This window comes from Dermacentor silvarum, chromosome 5, assembly GCF_013339745.2.
Source record: "Dermacentor silvarum isolate Dsil-2018 chromosome 5, BIME_Dsil_1.4, whole genome shotgun sequence".
Lineage (NCBI taxonomy): Eukaryota > Metazoa > Arthropoda > Arachnida > Ixodida > Ixodidae > Dermacentor > Dermacentor silvarum.
Window position 1 is genome coordinate 167,615,546 of NC_051158.1, and position 21,260 is coordinate 167,636,805.

The 21,260-nt window shown below is 48.1% G+C and overlaps 3 protein-coding genes across 5 annotated transcripts in view; 2 read left to right on the plus strand and 1 right to left on the minus strand.

The window, feature by feature from the left end:
• The window catches only part of LOC119453874 (gastrula zinc finger protein XlCGF52.1-like), a 231,498-nt gene extending 215,211 nt beyond the window's left edge, over positions 1 to 16,287 (minus strand). The window contains exons 1-3 of one of the 3 annotated variants that reach the window (XR_007466767.1): positions 16,085 to 16,281; positions 15,198 to 15,305; positions 13,615 to 13,824 (exon numbers count right to left, since the gene is read on the minus strand). Coding sequence is in view for 2 of the 3 variants with exons in the window: in XM_049666996.1 (XP_049522953.1) it covers positions 13,615 to 13,810 (196 nt within the window). In the remaining variant the exon portion in view is untranslated. Of the gene's footprint in view, positions 1 to 13,614; positions 13,825 to 15,197; positions 15,306 to 15,670; positions 15,694 to 16,084 lie in introns of those variants that run through there. The other 2 variants (XM_049666996.1, XM_037715926.2) reach the window with 2 other exon arrangements.
• LOC119453871 (zinc finger protein 675-like) overlaps positions 1 to 21,260 on the plus strand; it is a 2,199,134-nt gene that overhangs the window by 475,497 nt on the left and 1,702,377 nt on the right. The gene's annotated exons all lie outside the window — the stretch shown is intronic.
• LOC119454549 (gastrula zinc finger protein XlCGF57.1-like) overlaps positions 1 to 21,260 on the plus strand; it is a 1,708,166-nt gene that overhangs the window by 111,616 nt on the left and 1,575,290 nt on the right. The gene's annotated exons all lie outside the window — the stretch shown is intronic.

Below are 21,260 nucleotides of genomic sequence, written 5' to 3' on the forward strand. Positions count from 1 at the left end.
TTACGATAGCGGCAGTAAACGAAACTTCAGGGAGCGGGCGGCGCCAGCACGGCACGGCGAAAGGTGCATGCGGAGACCGTGGAATGTGAGGGAGGAGGGTGACAGGGAAGCGGATTTCGCCTCGGCAACTCCGCCGCTTCGGTGGCTCCCCTTGCTCTCCCTCAATTTCGACTGTCACCAAGCGTGCCCGCCGCCGTGCAGGCACCGCCGTTCCAGCCAGCCCGGCATCAGCTCCCCGAAGTTTCGTTTTTTGCCGTTATCGGGAAGCGGGCGTTTGCCGGCGTGGGCAGTTTCGTTGGCCAGCCTGGGACAGCGCCGCTGCTTCCCTCTGCGCCGTAGCCACAGCATGCAAGGTCAACAAGTGGCTAGAAAGTAGAGGAAGCATAAAGGAGAAGGAAGGGTTCACTGCCATATTCTACGCGTGGCTGAAACGTCGGCATGTACACGCATGTTCCGGCGCAACGCAGAATCGGCGACCTTGCCATTTGAGAGAGGGTGAAACTTCCGCCACATTTTTTTTCTTTCATTTTTTTCTTTTGTTCGCGCGCGACATTGAGGGGTCTCTCCTAAGCTTTTACTCTATGGCAATGCCGGAGCAATGCCGGTCGGAGGTGCTGCCGCGTGATTTGGTTCGAATTAACGAGATTCGCCTGTAAATTGAATGCAAACGTTCTAGCCGCATTCCTCTACTGTCGCATACGTGTGGCGGCTCGGTGCACATGTTTTGCATATGTGCGGACCTTGAAAATTGTTGCTTTGGTTATAGTGCGGTATCGCTTATACTGCGGATATTCGCGACTCCAGCGACTTACGTTATAAGCGGTCTACACTGTAGTTAAACAGACTAGTAAGTACAGTCTTTATTACACCACACTTCGAAAAACACCCTTTATATATTATGTACAACTGGAAGGCAACAACAATGCTTAATGCAGTTCACATTCTTGGTGTGAGATAATACTACCACAAGCACGCCATCGTGCCTTATAACTTGTTACTTTATATGTGTTGCACGACATGCAATAGAAAAGTAAGTTTGATGCGCTCAAATAAAAGGAAAAGGCAACTAGTATATTAAAGATGTATGCAGGTTTCTTGTGTGCACTGGCAGAAAACTAAAAGAAATTTAATAGATTGCATGCCAACATGAGTACATCAGAGCATGACAAAAAAGGCAGAAAAACTGGGGACCAAAATGGTTACCCACCAAATTTGGTGGTAAATAACGGTCAAAATTTTGGTGTTGTCACCACCCTAAAACAGCGCTCGCATGTAGGCTCCCTAAGAGCGGCGGTAAGCGCACAGGCGGAGAGTTTTACAACTGCAGCTAGTCTAGTAACGTTGGGAATTACCGTCTATCGTCTTCTGAATGCAAAGTTACAGAAGAATAAGTCAACGACATGCTAGCGCAAAATGTTATAAGGCCTTCAGCCTGTTGTCCTAGTTAAAAAAAAAGGACGGTTCGGTTCGCTTTTGCATTGATTACAGGGCACTAAACAAATATACCCGTAAGGATGTCTATCCTATGCATCATATTGATGATGCTTTGGATACCTTAGAAGGTGCCGAATAATTTTCGAGCCTTGACTTGCATTCTGGCTATTGGCAGATCCTGATGCTAGAACCCGACAAAGAGAAGACAGCGTTTGCAACACCTGATGGCCTTTTCGAATTCAATGTAATGTCTTTTGGTCTCTGCAATGCACCAGCCATATTTGAACAAATGATTGATACCAAACTGCATGGCCTAAAATGGAAAACCTGCCTTTGTTATCTGGACGACACTGTCATTTTTCAATCCAGCTATTCCCATCACCTAGAGTGTTTAGACGACGTCCTCATGTCTCTTGCCGAGGCTGGTCTCCAGCTCAATACTAAGACGCATTGATTTGCGAGCCTCAGCATCAAAGTATTAGTTCACGTGGGTAGCAAGCATGGCATTGAGCCCGATCACACAAGGTGGCTGCTGTACTGCATTTCCTAAAAACCAACCACACCTAGAAGACGTTCGCAGCTTTCTCGGATTAGTGTCGTACTTCTGCCGCTTTGTCCATGACTATCGCAGCTCCTCTTCATAAACTTCTGACCACGACCATACCCTTTACCTGGATGGATCAATTTGAAGCTGCCTTTGAGACCCTCAAACGATGTCTTACGCCAAGACTAGTGCTTCGCTACTTTGATCCCACAACCTCTACTATCCTACACGCTGATGCAAGTGGGCGTGGAATCGGCGTTGTCCTGCTGCAGCGGAACCATGCGTCTGAACAGCAAGTCGTGGCCTACGCAAGCCGAACTCTTTCTCCTGCTGAATAAAATTACACCATCACTGAACAAGAGTGCCTCGCCATCGTATGGCCCATTCAAAAGTTTCGCCCCTAGTTATATGGCCGCCATTTCACAATTACACTGTCATATATAGGTCTGGCAGGCAAAAAGAGAATGCCGACTGTATTGATATGCTAATCTAGACTTTTAGGGATACAAGCAATGCCGTTACCTATCACCACGCATGCTCTGTACGATTCCCTTTTGCTCTCTTTCCCTTTGCACTGTTAACCCCTTAAGGGCTTATGATGACCTAAGCTCGTCGTGAGCAGTCGCCACTTTTGTGCTTATGACGACCTGTGGTCATCATGGGTTTTCCGCAATGTTCCAAGAGGCTTTTGACGAGCCCAGCTCGGCAAATGATGGATTTCTATTTACAACATAGATGGCAGCATGGGTTCTGTCATTGGCACTTTTGTTGAATAAGCGTTTGCGCACTAGTTGGCGGAATGCGCGTCTTGTGTTTCCTGCGCGTCATACAGGTTTATGACGAGCCCAGCTCGACAAATGGTGATTCTCTATTTACAACATAGAGGGCCGAACGGGTTCCGTCATTGGCGCTTTTGTTTCCCGCACATTATAAACAAACATGGCCACATCCGCACGGCGTACTCGCGCGGGAAATCTTTCTCCCTCAGATGATAAAAGTGCGAGTGATGAGGATGTGGTTGTTTGTTATGTTTGATTCTTCAAATGAAGAAGATAGTGATGACGTTTTTACGGACAGTGACTCTGAAGCGGAAGAAAGCAGTGATGATACGATGGCCAGTGCCCGCGAATGGTACCGGATAGACCCCGACAGCATCCCAGCCAGATCTCCACGGTTTGAATTCAAGGGTTCTCCGGGAGTGACGATCACAGTGAGCACTCCCCCCTCAACCACTTGAGCTTTTTGAGGCTTACTTTGATGATGAACTGATTGATGTTATCGTAGTCGAGAGAAACCGGTATGCCTCTCAGCTATTGAATTCGAGTAACCTGAGCCAACATTCTTGCTTCCAAAAATGGTCTGCATTTACGCGAGAAGAACTTTGTGTTTCTCTTAGCCTCTTCTTGCTGCCGGGAATTGAACAAAAACCAAATGAAAGGATGTACCGGTCGAGAAACCGGCTGATTGAGACTCCTGCTTTTGGCGAGATAATGCCCAGAAACCGGTTCTAACTCATCATGAGAATGTTGCATTTTGTTGACCACGCGACCATCGAAAATTCGAACTATCGAGGAATAGTGCATCTTCTGCGAGGCAATTCAATTCCAACCCCTACTTTCTGGAGTTGCAGAAATTTATTTCAGAATATGCCTCAAATGCCCCATGTCTTATAGGGTAATACATGATGGAGCAAGGAATGGTCAATAAAACATTATTATCTGCCGAACACACATGTTTTGAACATATTACTGAAGCATTTCGTGTCATAAAAAAATTTGGCAATATTGGAACATATTTTTTTTGTTAAATGAGCCCTCAAGGGGTCAAATACGAGTGCTCAATAAACTAACGTGTCTTTTGCTTGCTCGGAGCTGGCCCCCGTTCGTATTTTAGATACTCAACGAAACATTGTGTCAGAAGTGGCTACTAACCAAGTGCACCGCCACCTGCAACAGAAGAACTGCCATGGAATTCCTGATACCACCAGAGCAGCTGCAGCTAGTGGCCGACATCGGAAAGAACTGCGCCTCTTTAAACAGAAGCTTGAACTGTTTGTAAGTGCATCAACGCCACAAAGGAAACCGCTTCCAGGGCCCACAATGACCACTCTGTTACTGAGCATAGCCAGCGACAACGGTTTGGAAGTTTATAATTTTGACTAAAATAATTTTGACTTTGATACTGCGCATCACAGCTAAATGAAGTGCACGAATGCTACGTCTTTCGCCAACGAGTACAAGCCCAAGGTGAGCCATCAGAGCAGTTTATCAGAGAACTAAGGAAGCTAGCACATTCATGCAACTTTGGCACGTTGGCAGACTCTGTGATACATAATCAAATAGTTTTCAAAACAAACAACGGCAAAGTGCAGGAGAAGCTGCTGCACGATAACCCGTTGATGTTGACGAAAGCAGAACAAGTATGCAAGGTAGCTGACGTTTCTGCCATCCAAAACGAACTCTGCGAACGAGAACGCTGAGTTGACGCACTGAAGATTATGTCGAGCCTCGAACCGCGTGCAGCACAGGACGACGATGCCAGAATGCAAGAAAGGCGCGTTGACGTGGCCAGGGCGGGGTCAAGTAACAGTGGTATTTTAGCAGTGTTCAAGTGCTGTAGGTGTGGGCAAAGACACGCAGTTCGGAACTGCCCAGCATTTGGATGCACCTGCTGGCGATGCCGGAGCAGAAATCATTTTGTGGTTCGCTGCAAAAGCAACAAGCAAATTGCGGAAATCAAAAGCAGCAAAGAAAATTTTGACATCCTAGACATCTCGGTCAATAGGGTTACGCACCAACAAAACAGCCAATCTTCTACTGCACCGCACGTATCAACATCTTCAACTGAGGATGCAGCTGAAGCCTAGCAGCGCTATACTGCTGTCGTACGACGGAGGGATCATCAAACACCTTGGAATTGTGACAATGAAGGCCACAATATGCGACAGGTCAGCTGACGTAGACTTTTCTGTTGTAAAAAAAGGGTTGCCAAGCTATTCTAGGGCTCCACACCAGTGAGACACTGGGGCTTTTCAAACGAACTGCCAACACTGTAACGGCAAGCGACCTTTACGCGGTTTTACGTGCCAAAACCACAATCTGATTATGAGGCACGCCGTAGTGGGGGACTCCGGAAATTCGGACCACCTGGGGTTCTTTAACGTGCACCTAAATCTAAGTACACGGGTGTTTTCGCATTTCGCCCCCATCGAAATGCGGCCGCTGTGGCCGGGATTCGATTCCGCGACCTCGTGCTTAGCAGCCCAACACCATAGCCACTGAGCAACTACGGCGGGTGACCTCGAGCAAATGATGAAAGAGTTCCCTCAAGTTTTCAAGGGCACGGGGTGCCTTCAACGCCCACACAGAATGGTGCTATATGAAGGTGCTGTCCCCGTCGTTCAGATGACCCGACGTGTGCCTCTTTCCTTGCAAGAGCCACTATGGTGGGAACTCGACCGAATGCTAAAGGCAGGCATCATTTCAAGAAGAGAGGAACCAACAGACTGGGTGAGTCTCCTAGTTATTGTAATGGCGAACTGAGGGTGTGCGTGGACCTCAGGAAAATCAATGAATGCTTGAAGTGCAAGCACTTCGAGATGCCCCCAAGGCGCGCCCAAGGGTGCCCTGCCGCAGCTCGCGCATTCCTCGCACCACTGCTCACGCGTCCGTCCTCTTCTTTGACCACGGTTGGCTCCTGTCCACTATTCACGTCAGCGTTCCCACACTGCCCCTCCCTCTGTGAAGGCGTTGACGGCACTGGCCCACGGTGGTTGAACCCGGCGGCACGGACGACGAGAGATGCAGTCGCCATGGGCGACGACGCTACGCACTCGTTGAGCACGGCCACAAGCACCACGAAAGAAACACACACAGCTGCTCCGCATTGCAAAATCACTCACTCAATCCACCACATCATCACAGCGAGCGCACCGCAAGGCACAAAACGAGGAGAAGCGACGAGTCGGCGGCGGGTGGTGTAGTTGGTCGTCAGCACAACGGGTGCAAGCATTCGCTAGCACCATTCTTTCCTCCACGGCCAGCGCTTTTCCCCACAGCTGCGCTGCGAAGGCGTTGACGACACAGGCACATGGTGGCTGGCAGTGACGGCATGACACTCCCACTGGCGGGCGAACCTTGGAGCCTGATGCACTGAACGAGGATCGGCGGAGCCGCCAATGTACGAGTCACCGAGGTCTTCCAGGAACCCGTAGGCCCTAAATCTGACTGGCTTCCATGGCGGACTCCTCTCAAAGATTGAGCAGAACCAGGTGGTGCAGCCTAGGAGTTGAGGTCTTGCAGGAACCAAAGGCCCTAAACCATGTTGAGTTCTTGCAGGAACCGAAAGGCCATAAACCGTCCCTTGGCGCACACCTGGTCTGGTTCTCTTCTCTGACCTCGTTCTGACAAGTGCACGCAGCAGGTCGCCAGAGGGAGCCCCGCCGCCCGCTCAAAGCCTTGCCACCAGAGACCACACCGCCACTGCAGCAGAGAACAAGAGAACCATGCACCGAGGGACGGAGCCGCTCTTGAGGTGGTGTTGGGGCAATTGCGCGAATGATGTCACTTGAGTTGGCGATTCCCTTCTCGAACAGCGACGCCGGGAGCTGCAGCAGCACATAGAAGACCACGTCACCACCAGGACCCACGCCAGGCTCAATGACGGCGATGGAGGAGGAACCGGCGGAATCGCACGCCATCAAACACCAGAGGTGCAGCTCGCACCGCGGAAATGGTCACGCGCCATGGACGGGTTGGAGTCGCTACTAGCCGTGGAACGGTACCTCCAGCTTTCCCCCCGACCATGGTACTTCCCGGAACGCAGCCGGCGCCCCACGTAGGGTGCCAATGTAGGAAAATACCTTGGTCCCGCGGTCCACAGCCACAGCTCCAGTCTCGGCCAGCTGCGCCCAAGGGTGCCCAGCCGCAGCTCGCGCGTTCCTCGCACCACTGCGAAGCGCATCCGTCTTCTTTGTCTACGGTTGGCTCCTATCCACTATTCATGTCAGCATTCCCACAGTATCTTACTTAGATACTCCATGAAACATTGTCTCCCTGGCAACGATTGTCTCGCTGCCCATTCTTGCCAAATCCCCAAATCTCTCCTCCCATCTGTTCGGCACCACCCTGCCTACTGACCAAGACCTCGGTAGACATTCTTTCGACCTCACCTCCCTCTAACGTGCAGATACATACTGCCGCAAAATTATGGACCTGCTCAGTGGCTTATCCCGTCCTCCCAACAGCCGCTTAAGACGACAACTTGCCCATTTTAATCTTCATGGTGGATTATTATTTCGGCAACTTTAACACCCTACCAGTAACCGATGGGACCCGGTCGTCCCTCGCTCACTTCAAATAAGAGTTTACATGCGTTTCACGTCGGCACAACGGCTGACCACATAGGATTTCACAAAACGTACGACCACACTAGGACTGGCCCGTCCACTATTGTTGCCAACTACGTGTGTTTGTGTGTGTCATGCCAACACCGAAAACGTTTCACATTTCTTCCCACCGGCCCTTTGAAATCATTGCTGTGCCCATCTGTTCCCTTCGAATTCATGAGTATCGACTTATACGGACCCCCGCGGGCCACCATTGGATTGTCACCGCCATGGTCCATCTCACTGGCTACGCTGAGACGGCAGCTCTTCCTTCTTGTGCTGCCTCCGAAGTCGCCGAGTTTGGCCTGCATGCTATTATCTTGCACCATGGTGCACCTCGTGTTCTTCTGAGAGACCGTGGCAAGGCATTTCTTTCGCATGTTTTTGCTGAAGACCTCCAGGCCTCTAATTAGCACCATCCATAAGACCACGTCAGCGCATCATCCCCAAATCAATGGTCTTACCGAGCGTTTTCATCCAACTCTGTCCGACATGAACTCCATGTGTGTTAAACCCGATCACGAAAAAGGGACACTATACTTCCTTTCGTCACGTTTTCTTATAACACTGCCGTTCAACGCACAACAAATTACAGCCCCTTTTTCCTCATGTACAACTGTGCAGTCTTTTCTTTTGGACACCACCTTTCTCTCTACTCCTTCTGTTCTATCCACATCTCTACCAGAGGAGTTCTCTGCCCGCGTCGCCCACTGCCGTGAAATTTCGCGCGTCAACTCCGCAACCATTCAGGACAAGAGGACGCGTGCATTGTGACGCGACGCATCATGTTGATTCGTTCCACCAGGCAACAAAGTGCTCCTGTGGAAACCTGTTCGAGTACCAGGACTCTATGAAAAATTTCTTCACAGGTATCTCGGCCAGCACACTGTGCTTGAAAGAACATCTGCCGTAAGTTATAGCATCACTCCTATTATTTCAGCTACTGACTGCCATTGCCACAGCACTGAAATCATTCACATCTTTCACCTGAAGCCGTATCTACGGCGTTCGTACCGTTTCAGACTTGCTGCCTTGTCGACCGCTTTCATGCAGTGGGGGGGGGGTTAGTGTGAGCGGTAACTGTGTAGTTTATTGTAGACTTCATCTGTATATTCCCATCCTCATAATCATCATTTGTCGGGTTGGTGCTTGCTTGTTGGCTCACGCGGCTGCGTTGACATACAAGGGATCTGCCTTCGTACCGGGCGTCTTCATACAATACCCTTGAGCTGTGGTTGCTACTACGTAGGACAAACAGGACGCTGCCTCAATGGTCCCCTCCGGGAGCAAGCCAAGAACATCAAAGAAAAATATAGCAGCAATCTTGCTCTGCACTGCAGGTCATGTGAATGCTTCTCCCATTTTAGTCAAGTCACCGTCATCCAGAAGCATGCTGACCAGCACACACGTGAAATTATCGAGGCATCTGCCATTATGTAACGTGGTCCTTCATGCATAAATTCAATATCCATCCTGTTATTAGAAAAGGAAATCTCGTATCTGCAATTTACCACATATACGCCCACCTGCAACCTCAAGCCATTCTTCTCATGTTTATCACGCCATTTGTTTCACACATGCTTCTCTGCCTGTATATTTCACACTTGTGCAATAAACAAACCTGTTGGAAGTCAGCCCCTGTGTCGTGTGCTACTTTTCTGTGTCTCGTTTTTGCGCTGTTTGCTGTAGTATATGGGACAGATGTTGCCTGCTTCGACATTTCACTTTCCTTTGCGACGTCCACTTGCGATTGGCCACTTTGCACTTGCCTGATAATGGTGGCCTTTTTTTCCATAGTCAATCTGCTATAATTCTCTTGCTTCGAAGCCTTTTTTGAGTTGAAGGCAGACGACGAAGGTGGTGTTGGCGCCATCAGTTGCAGATGGCAATGAAACCATTGAAGACGGTCGGTTATTGAAGCGGCTAAGCCCAGCATCGCAGTAAGCAGCTGAAGCGAACGACAATGCGCACAAGAGGCGATACCAACAGTGCAATTGACCATATGCAACTGACAAGTGCCATGAGAGTGGCGTGTTGGGCTAGTTGGTACATGGTTATACTTGGAGAATGCCAACAAACTGAAACTCAAAAAATCGAGAAGCAAACATAGACAAATTGACAGGAAGGTGGCTGGACTAACAACTGAACTTAATACATGAAAACGACGTCCCCCAAGTCCATACTTACCATGCACAAGGCGCAACATAACAAAAACACGGTCATCATCTTATCTATCATCTTATCTGTAGTCCAGCCAGCTTCTTGTCACTTTGTCTATGTCTGCTTCTCGATTTTTTCTACTTTCAAGTTTGCTGGCATTCTCCAAGTATGACAAGTGCCAACAGCAACGACAGCGCAAAGCCTTGTATGAGGGTGCAGCAAGCGGTTCCTGCTATCGAGGCTGTACCGGAAATGGAAGCTCTGAATCGGCATGTGATATTTATTTATTTTATTTATTTATTTATTAAATACTGCAAACCATGTACAGGTCCAAGCAGGGTGAGTAAAAAGGTAAACAAGGCAAATACAACAGAGTTAATAACGTTTCAAAAACATCAAATTGAGGCGAAAGGCAATAAAGAATCACTCCAATCAGTTACAGTGTGTGTGTACAGTATGTGTGCAATGCAGTTTTGAGGCTGCAGAAAAACAATATGACGGTAATGTTTTTTGCGTTTTCGGTAGCCTTTGACCTGCGATCGTGAGAAAAAGTCCGGAAAATCAATCGAGAAGAGTTTAAAACATCCAAAATTTTGGTTGTTATACAGTGACTTGAGTGCATGGCAGTACCATGGCAAAGTCCGAATATTCAGGCAAGTCCAGAAAATTGAGTGTCAGCAAAAAACGCTTAACCTTGCACTGAACCGCGCAACACTTGAAACAGCGAAGCTGGGCGATTTTAAATAGTCCAGCATTTTACGCAAGTGTGCACGAACTTTTCATCTCATTACTCATGATGATGATAACTTTTCGTGCGTCTCGGACTTGCAGCCATCACTGCGCATTGCATCGCGCATCTTGCAACATCGACATCGTGTTGCAATGCCTACAACGCGTTCCAGCAGACCCGCCCCGTGAGTGCATCTCTCCCTCTCGCTCTCATTTTCTTTATCTCTCTCCCGACCATAGCGCGCAAACCTCTTTTTCATCTTGCAGAGCACGAGCATGCGAATGCACCAGCTGTGGACGAAGACGACAACGCTTGAACACAATCACATGATTCGCATAAATGAATGTTCTGCAAGCGTAGCTGTTTGGGCTAGTGGTTACTACGCTTGCCTTGGGACCGCGGGTACGAAGGTCTGACGAAAGCTTATTCTTTTATTTCTTCATAGTTTCTTGATACGAATCACAAATTACGGCTGGCTTAAACAGCTTCGCTGTTAACAAAGTGCAAAGCATCAATTGCGATAGCAAATTAGTGGACACCTATACGAAATAAGGATAGTACAGTCGAATCTCGTTAATTCTAACACACTTAATTCAAACTGCCAGTGTATTCGAAGTGACGCTGTGGTCCCGTCAAAGTTATGTGTATTTCACTAAGCGAAAACGCTCAGTAATTCGAACGCAAAAGCATTTGCGACGGTTAATTCAAACATACTGCAGACCGACAATACTCTCAGCAGCGCGCCAAAGAACGCCGTGGCACTTCCGACCGGCATTGCTCCGACACCGCCATAGAGCAAAAGCTTAGGAGAGACCCCTTAACGCAGCAGCGGAGGCATATATGGTCCAGCTAACGAAACTGCCCACGCTGGCAAACGCTCCGCTTCCCGATAACAACAGACAACGAAACTTCAGAGAGCGGGCTAATCTGTGCCGGCCGGCTGTACCGGCACGGTGGCAGGCGCACAGAGACAGACGAAGGGGAGGGGGCTGCGAGGGAGCTGAGAGACAGGGCGAGGGCAGGCACCTAAGTGGCGAAATTGCCGAGGCCAAATCCGCTTCCCTGCCGCCCTTTGCCCTCACCTTCAATGGTCTCTGCGCGTGCGCGCCCGTTGCCGTCCGCTCCCTGAAGTTTCGTTTTCTACCGTTATCGAGAACCGAGCGTCGGCCGGCGTGGGCGGTTGCGCGCCGCGATATTTCACGACTCGCACCGTTCATGCATCGTGCTATGGTGCTCGAATACTTCAAAAATACGCTCTTTCTTTAATTAGAACAAATTTCCGGGCCCCTTCAAGTTCGAATTATCGAGATTCAACTGTAGTTCTATCGACCGTATAAACTTATAATCATATGCATACTTACTAACTTGACAAGCATGGTGTCGCGTTCGCACAAGCAAACATGAACACGCCTCACTCGATGACCGCGGAAACTTGCTGTGAAAACGCTGGGGTGAGGGAGCGCGGCAGCAGCAGTGAGCAAATTGACCTTCGTGCTGCGTCTCGCATCAACACAAACTAAGCTGCAAAAACACAGCGCATGGCCGACTGTGTCCCTGACGCACATGGCTTTTAAAATAAAACGGCCCAGGCAGGAGGACGCAGCCGCCGGGGCCCCCTCATAGTAGAAACACGCCTCCCCCCCCCCCTTCGCGTAGGAGAGCTATGGAAGACGGTGCATCTTTTTCCTGCTTCCCTCGCTTGCATATGCAAGATTCAACCATGATCGCTGGCTCACCCTCACGCACTTTCCTCGCACATAGAGCATACAGTGCGCAGTGACGATTTCATGGCCTCTGGTCTTCATACCGAACCTCAGGGCAATGGCACAAATGCCCCAGGAGTGCCCATATAATTGCTATCGCAATAAAATCAGTCGGGAACTGTATTATTATTATTACGCTGACAAAGAACACATTCAAATTCCACTCAGTGTCAGTAAACATTATGTAACCCATTTTGCAAATCTGATGCTGCAACCGCATGTGCCTGTATTACCAAGGAGAGGCTGAGCCTTGATCAGGTGTTGCAAATCACCTTTAGCACAATCTCCCTCTGTTTGCTATGTATGTTGTGAACCAAATGAAATCTTCTTGTTTGAAGTTGTCAAAATGGAGAAAGCATCATCATTTTTGGCGTTACCGTGGCAAACACGCTAACCTTGCAAATTTTGTGCAAGCACATGGTAATATTGCTAGGGTACAAAAATAACATCTCGAGGCCTGACTTTATTGCTGCCTTTGCAAACAATGCGATAAAATAGGTGGAAGCATACAGAAGGATTGTGGCAATGCACCGTTTGGTCTCCCAGAACAGAAAGTGAAATGGTGTAAATGTCAATTTTCACTGGAACCTTTGTTGCCCAACGGCTGCCCTGTTGACAGTGAACTGAAGACACTCTGGGGGAATTTCTCTGTGAGCACCATGCACGAGGTCTACTGATAACAGGAAATTCAATTCATTCCAATAGCAATTGAATTTGCTCACTATTGTCTCAATTCTGGAAGTGAAAAGGCGTGACTTTTCATATCAGCAAAGGTGAATGAGCATCATCCTATGCTGAGCATCTCAGCATCATCCTATGCTTGCACACTGTAACAAGAGTGCTGCGGAAGAACTATCCACTGGCACAAATTGGGAAGAGGTCCCGCTGGCCACTGCAGTCAGCAAACAGTGCGTGAAGGATATGAAGCTGCTATCAATGGGAGACCATCAAAACGAATGTATGGCCAGCAGTAGCCTGAAGACACCTACAGGTCGGCTATAGTGATTGCACGGTGACAGTGTTGCACATGCCTAGTATTGCTTAGTCATCACCGATGATGTTCTGTAAGATGTCGTGCCTCACAGCTGTCCCAGAACAAGAACCCTGACAGCTCCCTGCGGTTCTCAACTCTCTCAATGAATTAAGTATATTGATAAAACAAAGCATGTTTTGCAGTTACCTGCATTAAAATTTTTTTTGTTTCGATATTGTTCACCTCACGCTCATGGGTCAACTTACATTCCACACTAATCTATACTCACGTTTTTACACTAATATACTGATTTAGGCATAACCAAGAGACTCGCTGGACAAGAGATGCTGGGAATTAGCGTCGAGCAACCTAAGGGCTACAACACCACCAGGACAAGAGGGCTCTGGACTAAGTTTTAGCACCTAAGGTGTGCTTCAACATGACCAGCAGAGCAGTATTTTTGCATTTTGCCCTGATGAGATTGCGGACAGGAATCACAAACCAGATATGTCCTTGGCAGCAGAATGTCATACACACTTGAGCAGGTCGTACCAAGGTAGGCAGACTTCATTTACTAGAAACTCACACAAGCAAGCAAGAGTAGAAGTGCTAGTCACTGCCCACCTGAGGTGGAGCTTGACTGATCCACAGCCTCTGTAGCCTGCACGCTTCTCGACTCGCTCGTTGCTTTGAAGGAGCACCCGACAGACTTTTCAGCGAGAGGCAAGCTGCACTGCAGACCAACCTCGACCTGAATGATGACCTTAGAACGGGCAGGGCATGCCTCCTGGGCATCAGTGATGCATTCACCAAGGCTCATTGCATTTGTGAGGCCTGCAGAAAAAAAAATTGAGAGTGATTGCAGTCCTGTTACAACATCCAGAACAAGAGGTAAATACAATATAATAAATGCAGGGGAACCTTACAATGCATAGCAATGGAACACAAAATAAGTCTTTTGGTTCAGTATTCTTAAAGGGCTACAAGGGAGAGTCCACATTGAATATCTGAAAGCAGGGCAACCTTTTTTTGTGCAAGATTTCTGACAGAAGACCTTATTTCAGACTTCTCTTTTCATCTTATACATTTTAAAGCTGTTGGTGGAGTCCAACTAACACAAAGTGACTGCAAGATCCTAAGGCCATCGCTATCAGCCTATTTAACGTCCCCTGTAGGATCCCCAATCGCTCCATGGCTTGTGCCAGCTGATACCATCCTACGCTTGCAAATTTTCTATTTCAACCCACTGTCTGCTCTCCACGACTGCACGTCAGTTCCATTGGTACCCATTCAGTAACCCCGATACACCGTCGATTACCTGCTTACACATTACATTGCATGCCAAAGTCCGACCACCAAAGATCACAGACCTACAACTAACAACGAAAATGGTTGCAAGCCAAAGAAGATATCCACTTCAAATTATTTCACTGCAGCCACACGTCCATGCCAAAATGAAATGTACAGAGTACATCACACTACTACACATAAAGCCCAGAGCAAGTGGCGAAGCTGCAAGAATATACCACCATACCAACAATGTACCAACCGTTGCGGATCACAACTCAAATACTGAGATATTTAAGCATACCTGCAGAGCTGTTTCTGATGTGGTTGAGGCAATTTAAGCCCTTGTTTGGGCCGACTGACATTCCCTCTGTATGAGCCTAACCTAAACTAAAGCTTTCGCAGAAACCATTCACATGCATCGCTCATGGAGCAGCTATTGCATCGTATAGACAGACACAGTCTTATGACTAAGCCAGATGCTGAGGATGCAATTGGCAAGTGATAGTGCACCTCGTGCAAAAGAAGTTGATGAACAACCATGGTCCCATAGAAAAATGGCTCAAGCTCAGAATGGTCGCTAGATGTTTGCAACACAATTCCTTCTCAATAGTTTATTGTCTAGGGACAACTGGAAACAAGTTTTCTGGATTCTTCTTCAACTGTGTTTTTGTGATGGCATCAGTTGCAATACAATATTATAAGTGTTCTGGCCTACATAATTTTATATTCAAGTTTAACACATTGTAACTTCCAACATTTAAATGGCCTGCCTTAATAGCTTAAATCTGAACAAGCCTTGCCACCTGTATAGCATGATGTCATACATCACTTAAACCACCATTAATTAAATCCACCTTTACTGTAGCAGCACAAATATTAGAAGATACAGCACGCCTTGAGAAAATGGATATACAAACCAAATTCTGGACTGAGCTGACCAGCCACAATCAGCACTTGCAGCTATTTGTTGTCAACGGTGCAGATACCGCCTACATCTTGATGGGTACAGCAAGCATCAGCAGAAGCTGTAATGACAGCAGCAGCACAGTAAAACAAAAACACACAGCCAGGGACATGGGCCCAGGGCACTTCACTACGTAACTGCGACAAATTGAAACATATGCTCCTCACGTTACCGGAAAAAAAGGTGTTTTACCTGTAAACATCATCACTGTATGGAGGTGGTCTAGGAAGTTCATAATTGATATCCTAAAAACAGCACAGACAAACATTAAAGCAAGGACAGTGCCTGTGTCATCTACCTTCTTGGTGATGTTTACAATGTCGATCACGGATACAAAGTTACACACATATGATTCGTGAACAACGAAAGATACGGCTGTGTGTATCATAGAGTGATGAACTGATTTATGCGCTCATACATGTTTACCTTTGAAAGTGCTCGTAAGCGACTGCAGCAGAGAAGCTAGTTTGTTTACCTGCTCGCTCACCACGTACACATTGCATGACAACTCCACAGCTGACACATAAGAGCGGCTGAGAAGCTTTAAATGAATAGAATGTCACTATCTGAGTGCAACAAGTGGAATGTGCTGACAACATTAGCTCAGCAGAAGCAGTGAGGAAGGGAAACAAATGAATGCAGCCATGTGTGTGACCACTGCTGAACACAACAGCATCGAAGGCACGAATAGATCATCCCGCGATTTCTGCGACACTGCGGACACTGTTTCGGATCAGCTGGCATCCGGCCTTTTGAGATCACTTTATGCCGCACGAATTCGCAAACGCGGTTGTTCCTACAAGTGTCAGCAAAATACAAAACTCCTAGCAGTACTCTCACCTTTGTTCCAGATGCGTTGCGGCCGCACCGGCAGCTGGGCAACAAATGTCATAAAGCTGGACGTATTCTGGGACGATCACTGTGGGCGATACAGTCACAGAACGCGGTAGCGCTGAGCTTAACGTCACGCTATGACGGAATGACACTCTCTACAGTGTACTAGAAGGGGCTGTAACTTCTCCCATGGAGAAAGAAAAGCGACTTTCTCCTTCTTTTTTTTTTTTTTTTTTTTTTTTTGGGCTTCTGGATTGGATTAGCGCGGCTCGCTACGTGCTCGCGCTCTCATTTTTCCGAACCACGACCTAGTTCAGGAGGTCGTGTTCCGAGCAGAGGCCGGTGTGCGCCTGATTTCCGCACTGGGCTTTCAACAGATCGCATGTAGGAAGGGAAAAAGTTTTTTCTTCCTTCACATTAGAGTGTACTAGACATTGGTCTAGTGGGCCGAACGGCGCTCTGCCGCTGAGGTGCCGCGTGTGGAAAAATGGTGCGAGGGCGCTGCGAGCGAACTGGATTGGGGCGGAGACGCGCTCCGCAGCATATTCAACGTAATTTCGCTGCGGGCGCCGAGACCGATTGCGCATAGTACGCTCTAAAATAACGCTTTATTTCATCTGCAAATTTATGTTTAAACCATTTTGCCAAACATGTATATTTGAGGCATAGATTATACAACGCGACATCTTCAATTTTGCTGTCGTTGTCAAGCGCGTCGTCTGCTAGCGAGCGCGCGTTCGCTACGCGGACGCTGGCGGACGCCCAGTTTTTCTCGAAGAACCTCTGTGCAGTACATTTTTAATGGTTTAGTTGCTTCCGTGCGCCCATGACTCTTGACGGCCGGTGCCAAATGTAGTTTTAGCCAGGTGAACTGCTGTTTTTACCACTGTCCTCAAAAAAAAAAAAAAAAGTCACAGTTTCGCCCTAAGGGCGAAGCAATGAATGCGATAGCAACACAGCAATGTCATACGAAGTAAGGTGAGCGGCTTTGGTAGCAATATGAATTGTAATAAACATGAGCTGATTAAGTAAGCAGGTGTGCTGCGGCGTAAGTAGACCGACACGAAGAGAGACTCGATGACCACGAGAAGGCGCGTGTGAAACCGTGATGTTGATGAGAAGCGCTTCCCGTAGGCAGCGCGTGCGAAGTGACACACCTGTAGTGCTGCACTGCCGATCCGGGCAGCATTGCATGTGTTGCGTGCGTTGGAAAATGTGGCCCGACTATTACTAACTGAATGAACAAGCGTGGTGTGAGCGCGCACAAACAAACAGGAATAGATCACACTGAACGACTGCAGACAACGACTGTCAAAACGCTGGCAGCGAGCGTATATACGCCGCAGCGGGCGAAGGTACGTGCGGTCTATCGCTTCAACGGAAACTGAGCGGCGAATGCACGGCGCATAAAGGTCAGAGCCGTGTGGAGATAAGAGACGGTGCGGGCGAGCGGCGAGCGCGGTTGTTGGCAGAGTAGAAGTGCACCCCCCCCCCTCCCCCGCTCCCTCTGGCGCTGGCTTCCTGCTTCCTTGCTTGCGCGTGGGGGATGAGGATGAGTGCGTTCGCTCTCCGTGATGGCGCGGATCCCCGCACGCTTCCGCTCGGGCATACGGCGCGCGGCGAAGATTGATGGCAGAAATTCGGTTGAAGTGTCCATATAATTGCTATCGCAATAAAAGTAACTGGTATTTCCTCACCATGAAGGCTACGTAAGAACATTTTATTATTGATATCGTGTCATTTTACACGCGCTTCTTGTTGGTGGATATTGATCAGGGACAATGATAGAAGAAAACAATATTAGAGTGAAATAAACCAGGTTTATTAACTGCGTGGCGCGAAGAATGACCAATGTATTGTTAGGTAATTAAATCAAAGGGTACATAGACATATATATTTACAATATATATAGGTAAGGGAAAAAATAACTAATATTCCAAATGCAATAATTGAAAAAGTGAGAATTCCCGACCGGAATAAGCGCACGTGTTTGCAGTAACAAACACACGTACTGGTGATTACTGGGAATAAAACTCTCAGTCGCAGTAATAATATTCATAGCAGGCAAGACCATCTTATATATATATATATATATATATATATATATATATGTGTGTGTGTGTGTGTGTGTGTGTGTGTGTGTGTGTGTGTGTGTGTGTGTGTGTGTGTGTGTGTGTGTGTGTGTGTGCCATTGATATACTGTACGACGCCGAATAGTCATTTCCGTACGAATGTAACGCATGACAGCACTATTGAAATCTCAAAGGTGAGTGACTGCATGCAAGTGAGGACAGTTATTCAGTGAGGACTGTTATTCCGCATGAATTTGCTGCCGGAGAGTCGTGGCTGTTGCGCAGAGGCGCAGTTCCTGAGAGAATTAACGGACAGGTGTTAATAAGTCCTGCTTAACAAGTTCCTAGCTCTCATTCAATATAAACGCCCCGTTTTGGGACAGCCTGTAAATCTGCTAACTTGATTCAGACAAGGAAAACTTTGTTTGACAGTCTCACCATGTTTGCAACCCATTAAAACTGGGTGCCCCATGTGGTACGTACACTTATCTTCTTCAACGAACGCAACAGATTTGCACATATCTCTGCGTGTATGTGAGACATGCCGTTCCTTTAATTGTTTCATTATGGTCGTTATGATAGTGCACCGGATAACTGAACGCAGCCGTTTATAATATACCGGCTGCAGAGTTGAGCGGTCATACATTTGGGAACGGCATTACATTTATTCATGAAATATAGGATAAGCGTAACATGTTTTTCTCGGAAATCAGACTCAAGAATAGTTTATGTTGTTTACACCCCCAGAAATAAGCCGAAGAACGCAGCCACCTGCTTTTTTCTTTTTTTAATATAAGCAAATTCTTCGGTTTTACGTGGCAAAATCACGATATGATTGTGAGGCACCCGGTTTAGTTTTTGCCACCTGGGGTTCTTTAAAGCGCACCTAAATAGAAGTACACGAGTCTTTTTACATTTCATTCCCATCAAATTCCGCGACCTGGGTTGAACCCGGGAGCTCCAGTTTAGCAGCGCAAAGCCGTATTCACATTATATATAGGCACTAATTAGGCTACCGCGCAGGCTTTCTTTCTTTCTTTTTCTTTTTTGAAGTATCGACTGGAAAAAAAATTCCACGTACGGTTTACGGCCAAAGATTAGCATATAGAATGGCTAACTATAAAACCGTTTTCGGCGCTCGAGGTCCGACTGCAATAAATAATTAACCCCGTACCAATTACTCTGCATTCTGTTACGCGAGGAAGGCGGAAACTTGAATGGAATGTTGCACTGCAGTTTACTCTTTTTTTTTTTAATCTATGTCAATGCTTCCCGTAAATCTAAGTACAAGGCGCCGGATGGGGCAGATATGCTTTACTTGTTTGAAGCGGCAAGCAGGAAGGTTACACATATTGCTTCGTCTGCGTTTCGCAAGACCTACTGATAGAAAATTAAATGCGTAGCAATGCACACGAGAGATACATGCTGCTTAAAGAACGAGAAAAGTATTTTTTTTCTGCAAAGGGAACCGTACAATAACATAGCAGAATGAAAGCCGACACTGAGGCCGCAATGCACGCGCAATCACCGAGCGGCATAGAAAATAATAAAAATAAATAAATAAGAGAAAGAAAAGGAATTTATTCTTAAGGCATAAATAGATGTCATATGCAATTATGAACCTCATTTGATTGGTCTGAACGCAAATACCAGCGCGCGAAGTTGTACGAATGACCCTGCCGAGCAGTATCGCCAGGAGTTTCCAACGGCGCGACCTTGATGCGGCCCAATCCACTTCGATCGCAGCGCCGCCCCAGTATTTTTCCACGTCGGGCGCCTCACTGCAAAGCATGCGCCGCCCCAGCCGCTAGTCCCACTCGACCATATTCTAGTACACTCTACTTCACATACAGTTTCTGACTATATTACCAGTGTTTATAGTCAGAAACTCTATGTTCCTTCATGAGCTGGCGCCACTGTCGGCATGACGTGATACGGGGAATCACGTGGACACAGCGGCCGCGTCGTCTGCTTCGGATGCAGCGAAGCGAGCTGTTATGCCACGTACACACTAGCGGCAAAACGCGCGCGGCGCGCCGCCGGCGGCAAGACGCGCGCCGCGAAAGCAGCCGCGAAACGGGTTTATCTTGCCGCGGCATGGATGCCTCCTGGACCGATTTTTTGCGGTTTGCCGCGTGCCGCGGATGAAGGAGACCAATGAGAGCGGCCCGCTTCCGTGACGCGCGCGCGGGAAATGGTGCCATGCGGACCCGCCCGACCGCTTGTTTCTCGTTTCGCACTATCATCTGCACGCGTCTGCTCCCGGATAGTTCGAGAAGGGGAGAGGAGTCTAGTCTGTCACGTGATTGCCGCAGCGGCTCGCCGCCGGTTCGTGTGGCCGCCCTGCCGCTTCTGCGTTTTGCCGCCGGCGGCGCGCCGCGCGCGTTTTGCCGCTAGTGCGTACGTGCCATTACGATTCTGCTACGAGCTCCGGTTCTGATTAAGTGGGGATGTTTTCCCGCCTCGGGTGTCCGCTTGACAACACTTGAAAGCACAAGGATAGGTAGTGGCTGCCTTTGAAGGCGTCCAAAATGGTAGGCTACTGACAGGCGCGTAGCCAGCGGGGGGGGGGGGGTGCTCATGGGGCTTCAGACCCTCCCCCGAAATTTTTCCGTGCTGTCATGCACCGCCGACCAAAACAACCACCGGCGCCGGGAATAATTCTGGATTTTGTCTACAATGTCTTTTTGACACTCTAAAAGGCATTTTTGCGCGAAAATTGCGAACTCGGGCTGGATTTCGTGGAAACGCGCATGCACCATGGAGTCACATAACGTAAGGAGCCCCAGCCGAGCACAAAGTTTCAAGGGCTTTCCATATAGCGAGCGGGCGCGTCGCGGCATCTCGCAGCGGCACCGGAATCTACGGAGAGCATGGATTTCAATTCCGAAACTTGATGGTTATAAAGTTCTCATACACTTTTGACGCGAAAAGTGCACTGACATTTCGGAAGGCGTGCTTCTGATTTTTAATTCTGGAACTTTCTGGGAAGGTTTTTATAAACTTGGGCCAACATGCAAGCACTCGAACGCGCGTGTCCAAGCCATTTCAGAAATGGAAGCACGCACTCGCAATTTTCCACAGACACGAAAATATTAAATATCACCGTG